Source organism: Astyanax mexicanus, chromosome 8 (assembly GCF_023375975.1).
Source record: "Astyanax mexicanus isolate ESR-SI-001 chromosome 8, AstMex3_surface, whole genome shotgun sequence".
NCBI lineage: Eukaryota > Metazoa > Chordata > Actinopteri > Characiformes > Acestrorhamphidae > Astyanax > Astyanax mexicanus.
The window spans coordinates 24,202,948-24,225,917 of NC_064415.1; the positions used below are offsets into that span (position 1 = coordinate 24,202,948).

The 22,970-nt window shown below is 37.4% G+C and overlaps 1 protein-coding gene across 2 annotated transcripts in view; it reads left to right on the forward strand.

The window, feature by feature from the left end:
* Nucleotides 1-2,363: 2,363 nt before the first annotated feature.
* shroom4 (shroom family member 4) overlaps nt 2,364-22,970 on the forward strand; it is a 70,367-nt gene continuing 49,760 nt past the window's right edge. The window contains exon 1 of one of the 2 annotated variants that reach the window (XM_022678404.2): nt 2,364-2,563. In XM_022678404.2, coding sequence (XP_022534125.2) covers nt 2,441-2,563 — 123 coding nt within the window. In that variant the 5' untranslated portion in view covers nt 2,364-2,440. Of the gene's footprint in view, nt 2,564-11,697; nt 11,787-22,970 lie in introns of those variants that run through there. The other variant, XM_049482099.1, reaches the window with a different exon arrangement.

Sequence of the window (22,970 nt, forward strand, 5' to 3'; positions counted from 1 at the left end):
CAGAGGGAAACATGAAATGCTGTAAGAAAAAAAACACTGCAATCACTTTAAACTTGAACACAGTGGACCAACACCAGCAGATGACATAGCTGTCAAAACCATCACTGACCATCAGAAAATTGTACATTTCATTTGGAAATCAAGGGACCAGAGTGGAGACACACAGCCCAAGCTGCTAGAGGTCCAGTGTGAAGTTTCCACACTCAGTGATGGTTTGGAGAGACATGTCCTCTGCGGGTGTTGGTCCACTGTGTTATATAAATTCTAAATCAGTGCAGTGTTTTCCCATAAAACCTTACAGCACTTCATGCTTCCCTATGCTGACAGATTTTATGGAGATCCGGCTTTTATTTTTACTGAAATACAAGTGAAGGAATACAGAACAAATAAGCTCTGACCATGGAAATGAAGAAATGGAAAGTCCCTGTAGTTTAAAATATAATTGTCCACATTGTGTATCATTTAGCTACATAGCTACTAAAACCTTTGTTTTTGACCCTAAATAGTGTGTGAAATTACAAATATCTAAATCATAATAATCAAAGACATATTGCATTCTGATATACATGCCAGGATAGTGATGTTTTTTTCCAAAATTTAAAATACATAAATAAAAATAGTCATTATTAAAAGTCAATACTTTTACATGTAAGAAAGGGAGGTAAAATAGTAACAAAATCTGATCGTAAGATAATGGGCCAATGAGATGTTTATACTAGGCAGTTTACGCTGTGTAATATACATTGCTTGTTAATGTCTTTAGCAATTTGTCTAATTGTATTACTGATACTAATAATACACTGAAAAAACTGAAAACGTTATTTCTTGCAATAGTATCATATTCTTAATTCCCACTAAAAATGTTGCATTTAGTTTTTATTTTTATTTTTTTATTTCTCCTGTTACTAAAGTGCCAATGATTAATTGGCTTATTCTGGTGGCCACGTGTAGCACAACATAAACGTGCTGTGGACGGTGAGCCGTTTTCACATTTTTAAGGCACTTTTTGCCTCAGACGGTGATGTTTTTAACACTGGTCATAGAGAGCGGTCTGACACGCCTCTTGTAGCGGTGAAGCCTGGGAATTTGCATAGGAGGAGCTGCTTCAGTTCAGTTGAAAGAAGGCCAGCTCGGAGCCGGACAATGGACAAAGCAACAGTTTTCAGCATGTAGAAACTCCCGCCCCTCGGCCATTATTACACTGGACAACAGCAGAGAAACTCCATCCTGAACAGTCGCTCTCCCTGTCAGTCACATTAACTTCGCAGCCTGGAGCACTTCCTCCGCTTTGTAACTGTGGAAAACCGAGTTACAGCACGCTATTTAATTCCCGCCTGTTCTCCGACAGACCCTGCCCACCTGTGATAGGATTGGCTCGTAGCCTTTGTATTTATTCATTATTATTTTTTAAATATTACTTTGCAACACATGCCCAACTGCTATAACAAACAATGACATCCAATATAAAAATAACGCATCAATTCTTTCAGCAAATTTAACACCTGCATACACAAAACTCATATACATATACATGTAAATAATATTTCAAAGAAAAGCAACAAATTAACAAGATATGTTTTACAGTAGACATACCGTTAAAACCGATGATTACATTTTTACATTTTATATACACCCTGTAACCAGCTTTATATTAAAGCTATCCAAAGACGTTTAGAATAAAAATCACAGATAGATATACAGATTATAATTGCAACCCTAATAGCAAAGAACATAATTGATTTTTTTTTTTTGTTGCAATGCATCCTTTAAGGTAGATGACGAAAAACAACCTTAAAACAAACTTTATTTAACATTGCCTAATAGGCATTGGTCAATACTGAAATTCTGACATTGAATCTACATTCATTTAAAGGTTTGGATGGTTGGGCTGAGCTCTTCTACACTCACAATGCCTAGGAGAAAAGTGCTTCCCACAAATAATAATAATAGGAAATATTAATTATTATTATTAATGTCCCAATATAAGGACAGTACAGCACAATACAGGCTATACAAATAGAATATAAATAACATATTCGTGTTTAATATAAGTAAAGTTTTAATACGAACCATACATCATTTAAAAGCATAATGTTGAATCGATGCTAAATCATTGTTGAATCAACGTAAAATCGACATGCACAAACAAATCAATTCTGATGTCGGAGATCAACGTTGTTGCAATACATTAGCGTTGAAAAATGAACGTTGATTTAACGTTATTTTGCTATCTGGGATGGGTGAGTGAGTACTTGTAACCAATCAGAATTTGCTGGAGGCGGGGCTTGTTTGAATACAGGCGGAGAATGAAGACTCGCCGCAGGCTGCGTGCCCGGCCCTCCCCTCACGCCGTGAGCTGCCCAGTTGTTGATAGTAGTGATGGAGAGACGGGACTGCGTGGCCTGAGAAGTGAAGGCGGACCGAGGCGCGGCGAGGCGGGATGGAGACCGTGGAGCAGCTCGTGTCCTTCAATCACATCCACGTTCAGCTGAACGGAGGCGCTCCGTGGGGCTTCACTCTGAAAGGGGGACTGGAGCACGGCGAGCCGCTCATCATAACCAAAGTGAGTGAGTGAGTGAGTGTGAATGGCGTGTATAGTAGTCCTGGCGCTCTCTCTCTTCTTTTTGTTTATTTTCTCCTGTCTTTATGTATATGATAGTTGTTAAACAAAGGACGTGCATAGTGAGTGCAATAGCTGCAGACTGTAGAGTTACAGCAGTGACATTTGGCGCTACAGATTGTCATTCAGTACTTTGCAACTTTTGCTGAAAGTTTGCTGCAGTCTTGCCTGCAGAGTGTGGGGTATCAGGTTTCAGCGCTGCTTGACCTTTTTGTATAAGCAACTCTGGATTTAATCATTGTTGTTTTTATAGAAAAGCGAAAAAGTAGAAACGGTTTTTAGATTGTACTTCATCTGTTTTTGAATAAACTTTTTAAAAGTATATTTTATCGGTTTTCACTTGGCTTGTCTTCGTTTAGGCTACATTAATGTAAAACGTTGGGGGTAAAGACTTTCATTCAAAAGTACGTGGGTGAAAAGTGCCGGTGTTCTGTCGAGTTATGCTTCCCATCGATACGTGCTTCCTAAAGGTACTGCGCATGCGCTGAGCTACAATTTTTGATTATTTCTCGTGTTTTTTATTATACATATATTTTTACAGTTATGTATACATTTGTATACATGTATAAATTAATACACTAATGTAGCACGGATTGACAAGGTAGCACAGCTCGACAGAACGTGTTTTGTCAATTAATACTATGGTCATCAAGATTGGCGCATGCGCTGACTAACAATTTTAAAAGTTTGTTACCTGTGTTTTTATGATTAAGCTTTTTATTTTTCTCGCGCGCATTATATAGTATAAGCTTGCTGTTATTATTGAGCTATTGTAGTTTGAATAACAAATTAAAAGAAAAGATAAATAAAAGTAATTCTTATCACAACATTACTTTATATTACCCCTGATATTGTGATTTAGGACATTCAAATATCCTACCTATGTATCTGCTAAAATCATTCTCTGACAAATGATGCTTTCAACCAATAAAAAAAACTACCTGCTGTTTAATTTGGCTAAACATCACTGTCCATTGAAAAACAAGTATCTTAATTTTTGTAGATTTTTTCTTTACTATATAATTTGAACAAAGACTGTGTTAAAATATATTTATAAATGGGCCAATAGACAATTCTACTAAATGACTTAAAATAAACAGTTTTTACATTGACATCAATTGAAAGTGATAAATACTTGTAGCTCTATCTAAAATTGCTGTTTTGGAGATGCTTGTTTTTCATTGGACAGCATCGATATATACTGTGGTAGAACGTTTTGACAAGGTAGAAAAAAAATCAACAGAACACCAGTCTGTTTTTGAAGCAAGCAGAACATTCCCAGACATTCCTGAAAATGACTGTTTTTTTAATGTTTATTCATTCATTCAAATCTGTGTTTTAGTCATATAAACAGACATTTAAGCAAACCTGTTTTGCATCATTTTTAAAAACAAATCTCTCAAGTTTTAAATGGAATGTTTCATTTTATTCATTTATTTGTCGAGCCATGACACCAAAAGGCTGGAATTTTTATATCCATGGGGTCATGCAGAGTTTTGTTCATGACTCCTTCCCCTGATGTTCACAACAGCTCTTTAAAGCCTCCCCACTCTTTAAATACCAAGAGGAACCATATAAAACAAGCACCCACTGCGTGAAACAACAAGATCCTTCCTTTAGCACATTGCTAAAGTTTTAATTTAGGCCTACCAGTTTTTTTAGACAGCAATGATTGTTTTTAGGCCTTAACTTAACCATCAGTATTGTACACTCTCAGAAAATATGTGCCAAACTGGCAATGGAGTTGTACACTCAAGGATAACATGTTTTAGTATCTTTAGTTAATGGATAATAAATATACCATATCCCATTGCAGTTGTTTTTTTTTATACATTTAAATGTAAACAGTTGGACTATAAGGATCATGTTGTACCTTTGAGGGTACATTTACTCTGTTTGTACTTTGAGGAACAAAATATATCTGCAGTGTACTGTTTTTCTGATAGAAGGATGATAGAAGCTTTCCTGCATGTGAAACAAGATTGTGTGATTACTTTCCTGTGGTTAGCAATAAACACTGTATGCTGTTAAAAAATAAATGTGCTTCTATAGGTTTTAAGGGTTTACAGAGATAGATCATTGTTGTGTAAGAGATGTATATGCATTTATGTACGAAAAACATTTTCTATTACACTGAAAAAAAAATCCTTCTATGATGTCTTCTATGGCATCACTCAAAGTGTGTGAACCCCCCAAGTATTAACATTAAATAAATATTTGAGATGAGTCACAGTGGAGATTTTGACACCTACTGTATGTAACCTATGTATCATCAGTTCCTGATCTCCCAGATGGTTAAATGCAATCTAAATGCAATCCTCACAGTAGTATTGCAAAGCCTCACCAGAAGAGTAGGTTCTGTCATTGATACTTCCCCAGTGCTGGGAACAGTCACAAAAAAAAACTCTAAAGATAAGGATGGTTCAATGAGAAGTATCGGGTACAGGAAAGGTGTGGAGCAAAAACTTTTACGATGCCTGAAAGGGAACAGCTCGGCCACCAACAAATATAAGCAAGTCCAGGCTTGAATGAGTTTTATAAAGGAGAGAAACAAGCCAAAAAACAAAATCACCTAAAACATAATTAAACTCAAATACTTAAAGTAGGCAGTAATAGTGGAACATGTCTAAATCCCTCTGTGGTAAACCGGCTAATACAGACATCCCTGTCCTTTAACCCCATGACACAAGTCACAGCAGGAGCCAATGCAGATGTACTGCTCATCACATAAAACAGCCCTCCAGCTGCTCCAACCACACCATCACACAGTGTGGAGAACATCAACAGGCTGCTCAAGAATCTGAAACCTGACAAAGCCTCAGGATCTGACCAGTTCCACACTAGACTCCTTAAGGAATGCAGTGCTGAGCTTGTAGACCCTCTGTGCTGCCTCCCCCACTGCTGCTTTCAAATGGAAACCGAAAGAAAACTTCCATTACCCCACTTCATAAGAAGTACAAAATTCCTTTCCATATCACCGCTCTCTGACAAGTAGTGAAGTTAAGAAAGAACAAACTGTTACAGGGATATCTAATGAAACAACTTGGCTTTCAGAAAACACCCTGGTTCAGACTTGGCCACAATAAAACAACGCTTTTGCCTGAGGTTAAATAACTCCCTGGGCCATGATGAGAAGGTCTGCATCATAGTCCTAAACATTACAGATGATTCTGACCAGCTTTGGCATCAGTGATGTCAGGAATCGTCTTTTTAATACTTGCTCGCACAGGGTTCCAAGTGACCCAAGTATGGATTAGAATGTGGCATGTAAACCTTGCAGAATGCTGATTGGCCAGAGAGAATCATCACCCTACATGATGCAAAGCAAACATCCAGCATTAACTAGCCATTTGGAAAATTACCCAGCTACAGTGGGAATCAGTTTTGTTTTTATCTGTTAAAAATGACAGCTCGGAAAAAATTTGCTGTGGTCTTTCGAAGAGGTCCAAACGTTTCTCAGATTGGTCGCTGATGAATGAATTCAGTGAGTGCTTTTATAGCCCTATGCGGATGGGATTTGTTTCTCAGGGGTTCCTGGGGTAATTTTCCCTTTATGTGGGTTCCTCTGTGATTTAATTCCTGTCCGGAATGACCATGTATGTATTTACAGGTTTAATTACCGTTTTTTTTCACTGAACTCTGTGGTCCTCTGGTAATTTTAATCTGTCTGGACGCACATCTCTGAGTTTCGTCACCTTGCATTTAATAAAATAGCTTTTTGTCCACTGCCACACACCGTAATTACACTTTGGGCGTGCATTTCCATGGAGATCCACATAAAAACAACAGTGAGTGGACATGGAGGAGCTACTGAATGTGATGTCACGTGACAGAGAAAGTAAAAAAAACTCACTGATCCTCATGTTTTTTTCAATTGCAGTCCGGTTGCAAGGGTTTAATCACTGAGTAGAAGTGTGAAATATTTTTCACAGACGTCCCCCTGAGAAACTAATCCCGTCCGGATAGGGCTTATGTAAACAGCTACATTTTGTGTAGGAGAGAGCTGTGGTAGTGAAAACCAACCATGTACCAAAAAGTGAAAAGAAAGTTCAGTAATGAAGGTACCATGAAGTGAAAAAGCATTGCATGAAACTCAAATAAATTCTCCTGTCACTCACAATGTTCTACAAACTTTGATTTCTAAAGAGACATTAGTCCACTATATACAACTAAGCACTCATTCTAACTTGCTACTTGTGAGAAAAAAACATGATACAATTTTAATTTAGAATAATCCCCCAAAGTGTTGTTTGGGGCTCAATCAACTTAAGGTTGTTTTATGTCTACACTCACTATTGTTCAGTATACCGCTTACAAAAAGCATGTATGAACTGCTTATCTATACTTAATGTATTTTCTCTGATCTAATGGCACTATAGTGCTGGAAGCAGTTGCTGAATTTTATCTGATTTCCTATTGGCTGGTTTTATTCCTCCTGCTCAGCACTGAGAAGTGTTGATTTGTTTTTCTTGCATTAAGATGTTTGGGGGTACGAGAGCCCTAGAGATCACATTCCTAGACTCACCCGTGAACCAGCAGAGGAGGGGGAGGGTGGAGTGAAAGGGGGAGGGGGGAGCATGCAGAGGAAGAGATGGGAAGGCTGAAGAGGTGGGGGAGTGCTTGTTAGGGGCAGCATTGTAAGTAGAAATGTGCTCAGTCTGTCTGTATGTTTGTGTGTACCGTGGACAGATTTAGGAGCATGGAGAGTGAACTTCCTTTGGCTGTCTTGAGCAATTTTGGTTCATGAGCACCTAGTTCACATGCACGTCTTAACTAATAAACAGAACAGAACACAAAAAACTGCAAGAGCATTAAAAGGCAATTTCACCAGTTCTGCAACGTTTGCATTACGGCTTATTTATTTGGATAGGCTGGATAAACAAAGCCATTTATGTAGGTCTGGTGTGAAAGTTCTGTTCTTGAGAAACTTGCCTCACAGACTGTTAAGGAAAAATAGGTTTTAATAATTATTTTGAAATTATTTTTGCCCACACCTGTAAAAGTTGTGAGAAGTTAATTTATGAGTAAGGTTGAGGCAATGTCAAGGCAATGTGAGTTTGAGCAAAACCTGATAGTGGGTGCCAAATTAATGGCGATGCCATAGAAAGCATTTCCACCCACGATAGACAGCGCAGTAGGTGGTCCGCGTTGTCCATGTGAACAAACAAGCGATTCACGAAAATAACATCAACATTAAAAGCAGGAGCCCCACATGCATGTCCCACTGACCAGTGCTTTCAAAGGACATGGCAGAAGTCTTGGGAGACAATACTAGTTTACTGTAAACAAGTCTGTAGAATCTTAACAATGAACCATTTCACATTAGACCAATCTGAATACCATTGTTTGCATCGCAACCCCTAAATTATGGTGAATTATCCGGGAAATATGGTGGAATTCACTTTTTAAGCGTTCCAATGATCTCTAATTTTAGATTACTTTAGAACCAATTAGCATAGTTAGGACTGAATTGCAGCGGCATACAATTGTTGACAAGCCTGAATGAATTCAAGTCGAGCATCAACTCAACATTGTAAGATAAGACGCCTGGGTAAGTGTATCCAGGCCTGTCCAGGGAATGTTTTTTTTCTTCAGGATGCATTGATGTGGCATGCCCCTTTGCTCACTGATCATACCGCGGTTTGAGTGCTATTCCACATCCTACTGACTTCTGAGTCTACAGCTGGACATGACCTTCCTCTAGGAATAAAAGGATATGCATCAGTTATTTCCTTTAGTCTGGACTTTTTAAACGATTGGTTTATATGTCTGGAGGGTCAAATTCCGGTCTCCAGCGTGTATCCAGCCATGCTAAACTTACCGATGAGTTGAACCTGGTAACGAGATGTGCCCCCCTCCAAACCTCCCCAGAAATGGAGTATGACAACCCTGGGTTTTATGTGAGCTTGCAGTGGCTAATGCAATCAGAGTTAAAAGGCATGTTGACCAGCTGCATAGCTCCCCGTTCCCCCGTTTCCATTTAATAAAACCACTCGTACATCTTTTTAAACAAGGTTTCTTGATTATGTCATACCTCTAATAATGGCCAGGAAGGTAACCTCATCAAATTGAATTTAAGAGGCCCTGAGGACCCTTCTGTGACTAAATGAGGGGAGTCATGCGCACGCATGCCTAATTGAGCCGTGTGGCGGACTGGTTAATTCTCAATGAGCTTTAACCCACTGTTTTGCAGGCTGGATCTTGGCCCATCTGATAACCCTGTCTCTGCTTCTCACACACTTTCTAAACTTTGCTTAACCTGAAACATATGCATTTCATGGCTTTCTGATAGAATGATCTTTATCAGTGATCTGTGAGTGAATGAAAAAATGAATAAATGAATTAATTAGTGTTTTAAGTACTTGAATAATTAAGCTCTTTTAAATGCTATTGATCACCATATACAGCTCTGTGCTCAGTGGTGAGCAGAAGTTTATGTACCATTGGTTGGCTTAGGGAACGCTCCTGTCCAAACACATGGTTTTTCCATCAGATTTAAAGGCAAGGCACGACCTGCGTGCTTAGCAGGGGTTGTGCCTCCTCATATCAACCATCTCTGGATTTGGGAGCCCTTAGGCTATATTCAGACTGCAGGCAAATAGCATTTGTTTCTCAGATCTGATCTGTTGTGATGGCTGTCTACGCTGTTAATTGCACGTGATTGGATTTGCCTGTCTGGACATTATTGCATCTGCGCTGGTTGCTGTTAAAGATGCATGAAAATATTTAGCAAATGAAAATAAGTTTAAAAAAAAAAAGTAGAGTAGCAGTGTTTACTATTACAGAAGATTTTTAAGTCCCCAACCCCATCAACATGTCCTATCAGAGCCCTACTAAGTAGAGTGCCAACAAGCAGAGCAGATAGACGGCATGTTTAAGTTCATTTTTATGTTCTGCATAGGATCACTGCCTCTTTACAAACTGTCTGTTTTCCAACTGAAAGGTACATGTTTGCTAGCTTGGGTGGCTAGCAAACATGGCCTTTGCATTAGTTTGTTTGCCTAAAGGCTGTCAGTCTTATTTTGTGTAAATTGAATGTCCTATCGGATGTAGCTTTCTGTGTCTCTGTAATGCTTTGATTTAATTGTTTTATTTATTAATTATTCTACATTTTTATCATTTAGTACTGTCAGTAAAGTGTGTCGCGCGTTGTAGTATGCTTAGAAATGAGCAGGCACATTTAAACTACAATGAAAACAAATTTGCCATTCTTCTTGGACCCTGTGCCATTGTCATTTTTAATTTGATTGGCTATTGTTTTGCTTGTTGTGAATACACATTCAAATGTGTGATCAAAAATCAATCAAGATATTCCCAAATCAAATTTGGCCTGGCAGTCTGAATATAGCTTAGCTTGTCAGGCACAGCAACAGGGTTAAAGGGTGAGGTCCTAAGTTTCTAATATTTTGACTCCCTGTCCATGTCCAACTCTGGCTCCAACGTAACTCCCAAGAAAAAACAGAACTAGGTCAGTAATGAGAAAACAGAGGAGCGGAGGAATAGAGGCCTCCCACTAACGACACCTGGAGGACCGAGAGCGTTCAGCGTGAAATGGAAGTTGAAAGTGGTCAAGTGGAACGTTTGCTTTAGTAATGGCTCCTGTCGTAAAACCCAATGTAACGTACCGAAAGGCTGTGTGAGCCACAGGTGCTGCTGCTGCCCAGCTTCTCAAAGACTTCACTGTGCAGGATTGAGTGAGATGGATAAAAAACCGAGGTAGAGCTGACTGTGGATTGATGTAATACAGAGTTACAGGGTGAAGTGAATGGCTGGGCACAGCAGGGCATGACCTACTGGCGGAAAATTGGTGCTGGCATTTCCATCCTTGTGCTAAAACCGCTAAATAAACTGCAGAACAGGCTGAAAGGTCTTTGGGATAAAAGTGAAGTTGATTGTACACGACATATTAATGCTGATTTATGAAAAGGTCGTTGTTAGTTCTTTTCACTTAGCACTGCTGTGTTAGTGATTTCAATACACCCCTCCCACCACCACATGCAGTCTTTAGCTCTCCTCTCTCTCTCTCTCTCTTTCTCTCTTTCTCTCTGTTGCTTCTTTCTGTCTTCTCACTTTCATTGTCTCTCTCATTTTCTCTTTCATTTTCTTTCTGTCTTTGTCTCTTATTCTCACTCTTATTATTTATTCCCTTTCTCTATTTCTGTCTCTGCTCTGTCTACTTTTAACACTCAATCATCTTTTTTATCACTCTGTATTTCTTCATCTCTTACTAAATCCCTGTCTCCTTTTTCCAGTCTCTTTCTTGTGTAGCTCTTCTTCTGTATTTCTCTCTTTCCACTATTTTTGTTTTTTCTTTTTCTGTTCTCTCTTGTGCTTACTCATTTCTCTCTCATTCTCTGTCCTCTCTGTTTTTCTCTTTTTGTTGCCCCCCCTTTCTTGCATTGTTCTACTTTTGCTCTCTCCTTTCTTTCCTTCTTTTTGACTTTCTCACATTTTATTTATTTTACTATCACTCTTTTTCTCTCACACTTCATCTTATTTTTCTTTCATACCCTTTCATTTTGTCTTTGCTCAATTTGTTTCTTTACTCTTTCATCCTATCTCCTCTTTATTTTTCTGTGTTCTTCTCTTCCTTCTTTCCAACAGATACAGAAATACATCCAGTCACTATTTCTGTCTCTCAGTCTCTTTTCTTAGCTATCTCACATCTCTTATTTCTTGTTTCTTTTTCTCTGTCCTTTTTTCTCTGTCTCTCTCTCATGCTCTCTCTCTCTCTCTCCCACTCCCCCTCTTTCTCTCAGTAGGGTTTGGGATGGAAACATTGTGGATTCTCTGGCGTTTCTCGTTTTCTGCTGTGAAGTTTATATAGACCACAGGGCACACTAGTCATACTTTTCTCCCCACTTTCTAATTGGTTAGTGGAACGTATTCCCAGGCATCATAGTTTTGGGCTGAAGGAAGACTTCTTTGGACTTTAAAATGGAAATGTTGCTCTGTAGCAGTTTATTCTTTTTATCTGAGCACTGCCATTTAAGGCCTTTGTACACAATCTCAGTTCCAGAAGTTTTTTCTTTATCAGCACTGCGTCAAAAATAGAATGACTTCCCCTTTTCTGTTATTCAGTAACAACACGTTTCAGGAAAGTTTTCTCACAGCTGAAACGGAGACATTGTCTGTCTGACTTCAGTGTGGGACCCGTCTGTACGAGGTAACGGCTACTTTTGGTGCTACTGCATTGCTGAATCTGAAGGGAATTGGGTGTTTGTTTGGATGTTGCGCTGGTCTGGAGCTGGTTTGAGGTGTGGGAAGAATCTGATATGTGGTAGGAATGTGAGTTTGGCTCCTGCAGGCCTTTGCTTTAGGTGGAGGGGCTTTGATTGGAGGGAAAGATATTGAGGTCTTACTGCCTTCAACCCTCACCCCCTTCATACCCTCACCCAACACACATGCTTCTGTTTCTGCATGTACCATTGGGTGTGACTGTTTGTAGTAGCTTGTGGGATATTTTTGGACACGATATGGAATTAGTGTAGGAATTATCTGATGAGGAAGAGAATGCAGATATTCAGGTCACTTTTTCTGCGGGTGAGACTTGTGTTTCAGGGACTACAATGCAAGTCATTGTCAGCATTTGCTTCTTAAAGCTGTAGAAACTCCATTTTGGCTTTTTTGCCGTAGCTGTAATGTGTTGTAAGTGGTTTTAGAAAAAAATACAAGTTACTTTGAAAAAAGTCGTCACTTGTTTTGCATGAATAATAATGTCACAGTTTGTTTATAATACATTGTAGAGACACAGAACAATTTTTTGTCTGAAACTGAAAATATTATATATTTGGCGTAAATCATTTTTTGCAGGTTTACGTTTTGCCACGTTTTTCACCATTACATTAATCAAAAACTAAAAGCTATTACAAAACTATAATTTTATAATATTTATAGCACAAATCAATAAGGCACAATATATTCTCATCATCATTGCTACTCTAATTATAAATTTAATTCAGAAGTGGAATTTTAATCATAAATTTCCCTCAGTAGAGCTATTCCATTCATGATTCCTCTGAAGTGTGTGCACCCAGTTTTGGTATGCAAACAAAAGCAAAGGCTTGATTATCTCAGCTAATATTTACTATCCTAACCCTTTACAGCTCATATGTTTCAGCTGGAAAACAGACAGTTTGTGGTAAGCATTCAGGTAGTAAAACGATACCAAGCATTATAAGTGATGCTGAATGATTTATTTTGTTTAATTCATGTGAGTATGGTGCAAAAATGAAAAAAGATTAAATTAATGCTGGCAGAGTGTGCGCTCATATTGGTGCCAGTTCTCTTGGATATTCCTACACTGCAGCAGCCAATCTTAGGATCATTCAGCCCTCTAACATGCTCCTCCCCGGGAGGTCATCACTGAGAATAAAGGAAAGACTAGAGAGCAGAATAAGGGGACACTTTGTTTGGACAAGGTTAGCAAAGGCTACAAGGTCATTCCTCACACATCACATCCTCCAGTGACACACCATGGACCTATTCATAGACAGTGGGGAATAGGGAGATGGCAGGTTTTGTATTGAGCCGTCATGCCACTGCCTCCCTTTCTCCGTGCTGCCGTGTCTGTTTGACAGTGATGAATCAATCTGTCTTAGCTCAGGCCTGAAGGTCACCAACCCTGGAGCTCTAACTATTGTCCTTTTCGGAAACGAGCTCTGTTTACGGCCATTAAGATATATATGATTTTTTTCCACACTGAAAAATACAGCTTAAATGATTGAGCAGTTTTGTGTGATGATAATTTCTGATTATTGGCTTATGAGCAACAGGTACATTCTTTAAAAAAAAGGCTCAATAAACCTTTAAAATGAGAACTAAATAAACTAAACAATGTGAATTATTCTGTATGTTAGACAGTAACTAAACAGTCAGTTTAGTTCAATTTTGTTAGATTTTATTCTTTCTTATGTCATTTTATTAATTTATTAATATATTGATGTGGTCAAGCAACAAATTTGAAGGCACCTTACATTGGTATTTAATGTAGAAAGAATGTTTGATCATTTATTTTGGGGCATATATTGCTCTGTTTATCATAAACAAAGGAAAATGGAAATGCATGGCAGTGTAAAAAAGTTGCTGTCTGTGGTCAAAAAGTCTTTGTGGAAAATAGTACTGTCAAAATTCTTTGCGGCATTCTGAGGAATTAGAATAGTACTGCGTGTGTCCCAGAGGTGGACAATATTTCAATATTTTATCGTATTAATGTACATTTTCTTGTCATCAATTTTCTTTTTTAAAAGCATATCAAGGATATCCTAACTGACCCAACTGTACATCTCATTACTGAGATATACATAATTATGTTATATTGAATTAAATTCTATATTAATTACAGAGTATTTGAAATAAATATGTATAGATTTGCTGTACTTAATATGTAAATGTATTTAAATAAGGATCTGTCTTTATTTATTTATGCATTTTGACTGCAAACATGTATCGAAATAATAATTATTTTGTATTGTGAAAATGTCTTTACTATCACCCAGTCCTAGTGCGTCCTCATGTGGTGTCGCCACCAAAAATGCTCTTTTCAGCTGTAAAACCTAAAGAAAAAAACAAACATTAGCCATACATCAGCTTAATATTCCTTTCTTGTATCTCTCCTCTCCCTGTATTTTTAATGCTGCTTTCCATTTAGCATTGCTAGCAATAACAGATAAACACATTTTTATAGCTTGCAGCAATACAATATTAAAAAACATGTCCGCAGTTGGTCCGTACTGTGTATACAACTGATTTAATAAGAAAATAAAAAACAGACGTGATGTTAACTTGTAAAATACTACTGCTTTAATTACTGTTTATTTGTGTGGCAGCCATCTTGTATTCTGAACTCAGGGTTGGTGAGGCTCTCTTGACTTTCCTAATCAGAAATTTAACCTATAGGACCATTCCAGTTATAATTTTTTACTGTGAATTAGGAAATTCTTCAAATGAGTTCAAATGAAACACAACTTTTTCAAAGCATCATTTTTGTCCCTGTTACACTTCCTGTATCCTGTATGTTTCAAATTAAAAGCCCTCTGCTACATTTTGTAATGATATTTTGTGGAGTTTCATACAATTTAAAAAACAGTGGCAACAATATGTAGTAAAATATTTGGATTTTTCTTTTCTTTTCTTTTTTTTTTTACTTTTGCTGTAGTTATTTTTTTCTTTCTTTCTGTAAAGTACTTTTAATTTGCTGAGCAGAGTCATTAAGTTTGGCTCTAAATGTTCATGTTCGTCAATGAATCACCCGATAAAATCAACAGACTGTTCCTTAAGTAGCCTGATAATATTGATAGTAACAGCTTTAATCTCCTTAAAGGTCAATATTTGTAATGGAAACAACATTTAATGATGTCATTTCTCTGTTCTTATCAGGCGCAGCGGCCCGCTAACAGTGCTAGCCTTTGTTTGGATCGTGAAAGTCCTCTTGTATTAGTGAGCTTTTAACAAGCCTGCCTTAGAAAAGTGATTTATTTCCAGACTCTGTAGGAAGCAGCCTGATGTGTCTTTAATTTGCCCTCTAATTTAACTTCAACAAAACAAAGAAGAGCTCGAACCCCTTCAGGAGGTTTCTTATTCATCTCCCTGGACGTCCTTCAAAGGGGCCCTCTCACTTCTTGGTGAGAGAGACGCTGTTGTGGGAGCGTGCGCAGCTGCCTCTGGACGGGCTTCAAAAGCCGGAGGTGCTGTGGGTGCGTGTGTGAGGAATTAGGGATGTTTGTGAATATGTCTGCCAGCACTGATCTATGGCGTCTCGATAGCTCTGCAAATGGATATTTAAGTGCTCTTGATGCGCACACATTACAGATTTGTGTGTATGACTAATTAATTGGGTTATATGGAGCCAAGTTGTTTGGGTCTGACTGTCAGCTCAAATGTAGGTTTAGTCTTGCGTGTTATTGCACGCTGAAAAATGATGAAGGCTTTTAGGTGGCTTTTTTTGTGGGTCTTGAGAATATTTTGTGCTCATTATTAAAGAGATTTGAAGTTGTGTGCTTTGACTGCTTTGCAAGAATAGCTTGCGACAGCTACAGAAGTGTTTTGAAGAGCATTTTGTGCATTATTTTGCAAGGATTTACCATTAAGCTTTCATGAAGAAGTGTTTTAACAGGCCCATGTTTTACAATAATGTGTTCTAGGAGTTGGAACTATGAGCTCCATTACAGTTCTTCATAAAATCAAATGAACTGCAATTGCAAGGTGTCCTACAGTTAAAAATCAAGTATTATAGGCATAGGTGAATAATAAGAGTTTGCTACATGTCTCTAGGGTATCTTCATATTCTTCTCCTCAAGTGTCATCTTGTCTCTTAAATAAGTCTTCTGTTCTCACTGTGAAATTCAAAACTGTGAAGTATTTTAAACATAGAATTTTTTTTTGAGCAATGGCATGTGTAGCATGCATAGCACATTAGCATGTGTATGAAGTGCCTGAGAAAACCTGCACCAGAAAAGCTTCTAAAGCATGTGTAATACAGGTCAACCGCTGCTAATCCTCTCTAACACGAGTAGTGACTGAGAAACCCATGGAAGCTCGTCACAAAGAACTGTCAGACATTAAATACATAAACTATTCTCACAGCAGCACAATGTTATGAGCCAAATTGTATCATTTCAGCTACATTCAATAGAAGGCCACACCACATATCAAGCTTAAATTCTTAAACTCCATAACAACCACCAAAGATATAGTAAGATATGGGGTTTGTGTCAATTTTGGATATGGAATGAATTGTTTATATGAAGTGGGGACAAATTAAATGTTTTGTGTTCACCACCTCTTAACCACTAGGCCTTTAACCTTCCTAAAATTAAATAATATTCCTTTAATACATAAGAAAATCTAGAGAGTCTACAGACGCACAGTAGAATTGGCCAATTCCAACCCCCAAATCTGTTATCTAACAGTTTTGTCTTGTTATATTTAAATGTGTGAACTACCTAATCGATTGCACTAGCAAATATTTTTTCAAAAGCATGGAAAAACCCACATGACCAGTTGACAAAACTGTGTAGTTACTTTTTTTGAGACAGTGAGCATGCAGATCACCATCACACTTGGGTAGAAATTGGAAAATGGGTTTCTACATAATCTTATTTACTATTAAAGAATTAAAGAATGCGTGTTTAGATATATTTGTGTTTTGACTGTAATGGTACAGTGTTTAGTTCACTGGTTACAGTATGAGGGTTGTTTTACTCTGCTGTGAGATGTGATGTGATACGCTTCACTAAAACCCGTATTTTGACTGCAGTGTGAGACACTTGTTACTGATATGTGTGTGTAAGTGTGCAGTGGGAAATGGTTTGGCATGGCTCGGGCCTGGTTGTCACACATGCAGCTGGTGGAGTAGTATGAGAGGGAAGTCTGTGCAAACAGAGGTTGTCAATTGAGACTGTAGGAGGCAAACGAAACAAGGAATGTGAACACACGTTTCTCCACAGAGAGGCATTCCTTCCGCACTCAGCCTCAGCTTAACACAAAACACTCTCTGTTAAATGGTGTGTGTGTGTGTGTGTTATTTCATGTGTTTGAATGTGTTTCCTCCAGTCAGATCTTCTCTTAAGTTATATATGTGGATTATAGCTGGTATTTTGAATTCTTGGCCTGTTGACTGAAAAGGCATATGTTTCTGCATCTAATAGTTTAAATCATTTTAAAACCATACAATAAGTAACCAAAGAATACACTGTATGTTATACAGCAAGGATAGGATATAGTTTAATATTCTTAAAAGGGACAAAGATTATACATTCAGTAGTAGTATTTTAAGTTGATATTTGTTGTATAGACATTTGTGATTGTGTGGAAAATGCTAAGATGGGGTATTAAAAGTCTATTTATTTTATTGTACTTATTTATTTGATAAATTTCAAAAGATTTTACAACCCTGTTGTGGTTTATTGGCTGGTTTATGGTAGTGCTGTGGGCTCACATTTACTATGTTATTGCTGTCTTTTTGTTTTCTTTTAGCACAATGTGTTGTTGGCAAGCTATAGAACTACTTGATTTGTTAGCACTTAGCCATTCCTCACTCAGATTTGAATGAAGGCTAGCATTAGCTTTTAGCCTAGTATGGATCACAGTCTGCTTCCGTATGTTTGCTTGGAGGTGTGTTGAGTTTGTGCTCCCTTTCTGCAGATACTGATGCAGGAAAGGCCGCTGCCGCGAGGCCTGGTTGGCATAGCAACCGGTATTTCCATCTCTGGAGGAGATGTGCTGCTTTCTAGTAGCAACAACACACATTCTCCTGTTTTGTTTTATAATTTTGCTAGCTTTGGAATAGCATAACTGTTCTCAGATTGATAGGGTTTATGTAAAGGTTTGGGTGGCGTTAAATATAATGTGAGGCAAAACTATAAAACAAAGAAAAAAATGGTTTTAGAGTTTTGGCTCTGTTGTATTTTATTTAAAAAGTGTTTGAGACTTACAATGTCTTTTGCATGTACTGAAAACTATTTATGCCAAAGAAAATAAGGAGTTTGATATTCTAGTGGCATTTAAATGCAGATATATATAATTTGGAATAAAAATAAAATATAAAGATGAAGAAAATCATGAGCTTTCTTTAAACAAAACAATGCTTAATTAAAATTTTTAGCGCAGTGCCGTTCAGAAACCACTTTTGCTTCTCAAAAGAACCTTTTCCCCTCATGATTCCTTAAGGAACCATTCCTTGTAAATGATTTGCAGAAACATGAAAAACCTTTAGAGGGTATCCTTTACATAATGTGCAGTACGTTTCTGCACCAATAAAAGCTTTTATTTTCCCTCTAGAAATATGTGTCAAAGACAAGAAGTGTTTAAAAGCCTTTTATTAGACATACTCTGTTTAACTCAGTTGCAGGAAGCTCCAGGGTTGTGTATGTCACACTTTTATGAGTGAAGCAGCACAATGGAACTTCAGAATGGCTTGCCGAGGTATAACGCACACTCATTTTTTCCCAGCCTGAACCTTCAATGAAGCCTTTGTCACCCTTTCTCACACTGTCTGTCTATTTCATCCCCTCTCCCGCTCTCTCTCCCTCTCTCCCTCTTTACTCACGCTCTTTGTCCTTAACCGCTCTCCACTGCAATTACTTCCACACTTTCTTCCACCTGCTATGACCCCGAATGGCATCCAAGTGTGTCCGTGCTTTGGGTTAACCCCCCTCTGTATGCATATGTGTGTGCTTTGGCTCAGGGATGAGGATTTTTCAGGCTGCACTGCTGACCTAAGATATGGGAGAATACTCTGATAAGAACTTTTGTCGGGCTGAGGGAGAAATTGATTGTGAGTGTTTTCCGAGTGGATTTGGAGTTAGTTTGGGCAGCACTAACAATTGTTAACAAAGACTTTTTTTTTAATACATGATCTGTATCACACTGGTAGTATTTCTGACAGTAGGAATAGACAGACAACATATAAAAGGAAATAGTGAAAAAATCATTCTAAAGTTTTTTGTTTTTTTTAAACATTTCAAAATATAATGCAATCTTTCCTGTTCTGTACTGTCCTGATGTATGTGCTCTGCAATATTGTGATATCTGTACTGTGATTATAGTAGTATTCTGTATTGAAAGCAGTCTATTATATACATTTCTGGAAAAAAAGAGAACAGTTAAAAATGATAAGTTTCTTCCAGCCATCAAACCAAGCTGAACTGCTTGAATTTTTGCACCAGGAATGGCATAAAGTTATCCTAAAGCAGTGTGTAAGACTGGTGGAGGAGAACATGATGTCAAGATGCATTAAAACTGTGATTAAAAACCAGGGTTATCCCGCATTATTGATTTCTGAACTTTTAAAACTTTATGAATATGAACTTGTTTTCTTTGCATTATTTGAGGTCTGAAAGCATTTTCTGCAAATGAATGCTCTAAATGACATTATTTTTATTTGGAATTTGAAGTGTTATAGTTTATAGAATAAAACCACAATGTTCATTTTACTCAAACATATACCTATAAATAGCAAAATCAGAGAAACTGATTCAGAAACTGAAGTGGTCTCTTTTATTTTTTCAAATATATTCTGCACTTTAGTTTAGTGTGTAGATATTTTGTTACATTTCATTATCATGTTACATTACTTATTTTCTTACACTATTAGTATTTTATACAAAATCAGAATCTTGCATAGTTACTGTTAGTTTTTAAAATTCTTTGTTTCTATTAAATTATATTTTTGTTGCAGTAGTATAATCTTGACATTAATAAAATTATATGCTATAAAATTCAAGGTTTTGTCATTTCACCAAGAATATAGTTATCGTAGAAGAACCCTCAAACATTAATATGATTTTAGGGCCATATATCCCACCCCTAATATGCAGTCAGTTAGGATTGTAAGTATTGTACACTTGCTGCTGTTAACAGACTCTCTGTAATTGGTGTCTTTTATAATGCGAACAGCTGATCATTGCCAAAGAAGTAGTGATGATGTCCATGGCCTGTTTGCAGAAGAGAAGTGTGGTGTAATTAGCATAGAGTAGAAAGGACATACTGAAACCTGAAGGGAAACACTAGGTATAATTCACATGTCAGTGTGTGGTGTGGTTCATTGGCTAAAGTCCTTGTTTTAGACAAAAGCAGTGTATCTCACAACACGAGCTGACTTCCATACATTGTATTCACCATACCCTTAAGGGGGTACCTTTAGGGCTGTGGAGGATATAGTTGTCAAGAGTGGCCGTCACTCCACTCTTAAAGAAATTGTTGCTTTTTTATTGTGAACAACATTTAAAACACATTAATGGCCTTTTCCTGACGTACAGGAGTAAATTAACATGCTCTACAGCCCTAAAAAATAGAAGTTTTTTTCTAAAATAGGAATCAATTTGAAGTTTTAAGGTCTAATATACTTGATGTGAAATAAGACTGCCTATAGGATGCCTGAACGTGCCAAACATATGAGCTGAAAGAGTGTAGTATGTCTTTAAGATGGAAATCCGACAATAAACGCAGGTTTATGGCTTTGTATGAGTTTTGGAAGCCTCTGTGAGAGTAACAGGGTGAGAAAGGGATTGCTCCTCAGTGCTCCTGGCTTACAGCTGTATGTGAAGCCGGGGCCAGCTCACGCCGCTCGCAGATCCTGCTCTTCGTGGCGGGGGGCTCCCGTAGCGACCTGCTGACTCTGCTTTTGATTGTTTTTGGAACGAAAGCATGGCTTTGGGGGGGTTGAGTGTGTGTCTCTCTGTGTGTGTGTGTGTGTGTGTGAAAAAGAGAGATGGGGTGAACCGTTGTGTTTGTGTTTTCTGAATGGATGTTCTTGAATGGCATTCCCCAGTGGACTTTGGCATTTGGTATCAATTTCCACGTTGAATATGTATTAACACACGCAGAGGGAGCTAATTGCTATGCAGCAGAGCACTTCGGACCTATTATTATGTTACAATCAAGGAGAGGAGAAATATTTTAAACACAAGCCATGTTTTTCAGAGTTCAGGTTCACTGATCACTGTCGTGGACTTCCATGCATGTACATTAAAAGCAGCTGCTTAATCCACATCGTGGACCACTGTGCAGCAGCTGCACAATATATCACTTGCTAGTCATTTTCTCAGTATCTTCTTTAGTAATAATGCTACTGCAGTGTGCAAATCCCCCTTGGTACAGTGCATAGTTTTAGGCACAAAGGCATGTTTGATATTGAAGAACCTGTAGAAGCCAAATTAATTGGAGGGTTGAATTTATTTAGTAGCTTAGTAGCATTGCATTCCACATTATAGTAATATGTATTCTATAACAGTTACTGTATGGAATGTATACACTGTTTAGCCAAAACATTTCACTTTGCTGAGAGGTGACTGAATTAATGATTATCTTCATATACATGGGAATTTATCAATTAATTAATATGTTAAGAAGCATGTGAAGACTTAGTTCTTAAAGTTGATGTATAGAAAACAGTAAAAATGCAGAAAAATCATAAGAATGTGAATGACTTTGACAAAGGTTTAATTGTGATGGATATTAGACTATTAGAGCATTTCCAAAACATTAAGCAGGTCTTGTGGATTTTTTGGTTTGCAGTGGGTAAAAGGTACAAATGGTGGCTTGGTCACTTTGGAGTTCAGAGTTTCAGTTAAGCATTTAAGTAATTATACACTGTTTCAAAACCTTTCCATAAAAAAGTTAGGTAAAGTAGTTAACGACAAACTGGTTTGACTATAATTTTATGTCCCAGGTTAGCACTGTTAGCCATACAGTATACAGTATTTTACACATCTAACCACAATGAAAACATGTCTACAGATAGAAGTTGGACAATACTGTGTTCAGTATAACTGATCTGCACAGTAGAAGAGTGCCATAGGGCTACAACGATTAATCAACATGATCAACAGTGTTGATTATAAACCTTTATAGATTTGCAGATTATCCCTTTTTAAAAGAATACTTGCACATTAATTTGTATTATTAAATGGTTTATTTAATTTTTATTGTGGTTACATATATTAATGTTACATGGACCACACTCACAGAAAGCAGAGACAGAGGGCATGAAAGAAATAATTACCAACTAGTCAACTTATATGAAAAATAATCAACAGATAAGCCAACTAGCAACTAGCCAGTCAGCCAATTTTCTGAACGATATTTTGTCCCAGAAATTATTAAATGCAAATGTATTATTATTATAAACGAGAGGGAGTGCCATAACGTGTAATATTGGCCCTGCTGCCATAGATCAGCGCAGCAGTGCTAATATTACACAGTATAGCACAAACCTGTATTATTAAAGATTTTGAGTTAAAGAGGACTAGAAAATATGATATGTTTGGTTATGAAGACTCTGCGGGATAAAATAGCCAATCTAAAAAGCCTGTATGTGGCGGAGTAATACATAGAGAGCTTTGGTTACAGTACATTATCAGCTAATAATGTCATTCATAAAACGCCTCTCAGCCAGTCACATTGCAGGGTCGGAAATAACTGTGGTATAATAACAATGCATTTTTATTTATTTATAGTGCAATTCACATTTAATTATAGAGAATATTTAGACATTGCAATTGGACTATAAGAATATTTTTATATTAATAAATAAAAACTTTATTTATTAAAAAAAAAAAAAAAAGCAGTATCAGCTCAATCTCATTCACGGGCTCACCTCAACTTGTGAACACAATGGTCAGTATTGAGGTCAAAAGAAATGACCGTTATGAAATGATGTATGTTAATTGTATGATAAGTCTATAATGTAATAATTACAATGCATTTACAGTTTAAATATTCCAGAAGGTTAGCTGTTATTAAACAGGGCTTTGATTTTTTTTGGGGTCTTCCAAACTTTTATATAAATAAAAGGCTAGGTCTTTCATACACTACAAATTAAACCCTGTGTTTTTTATAAATGCATTTT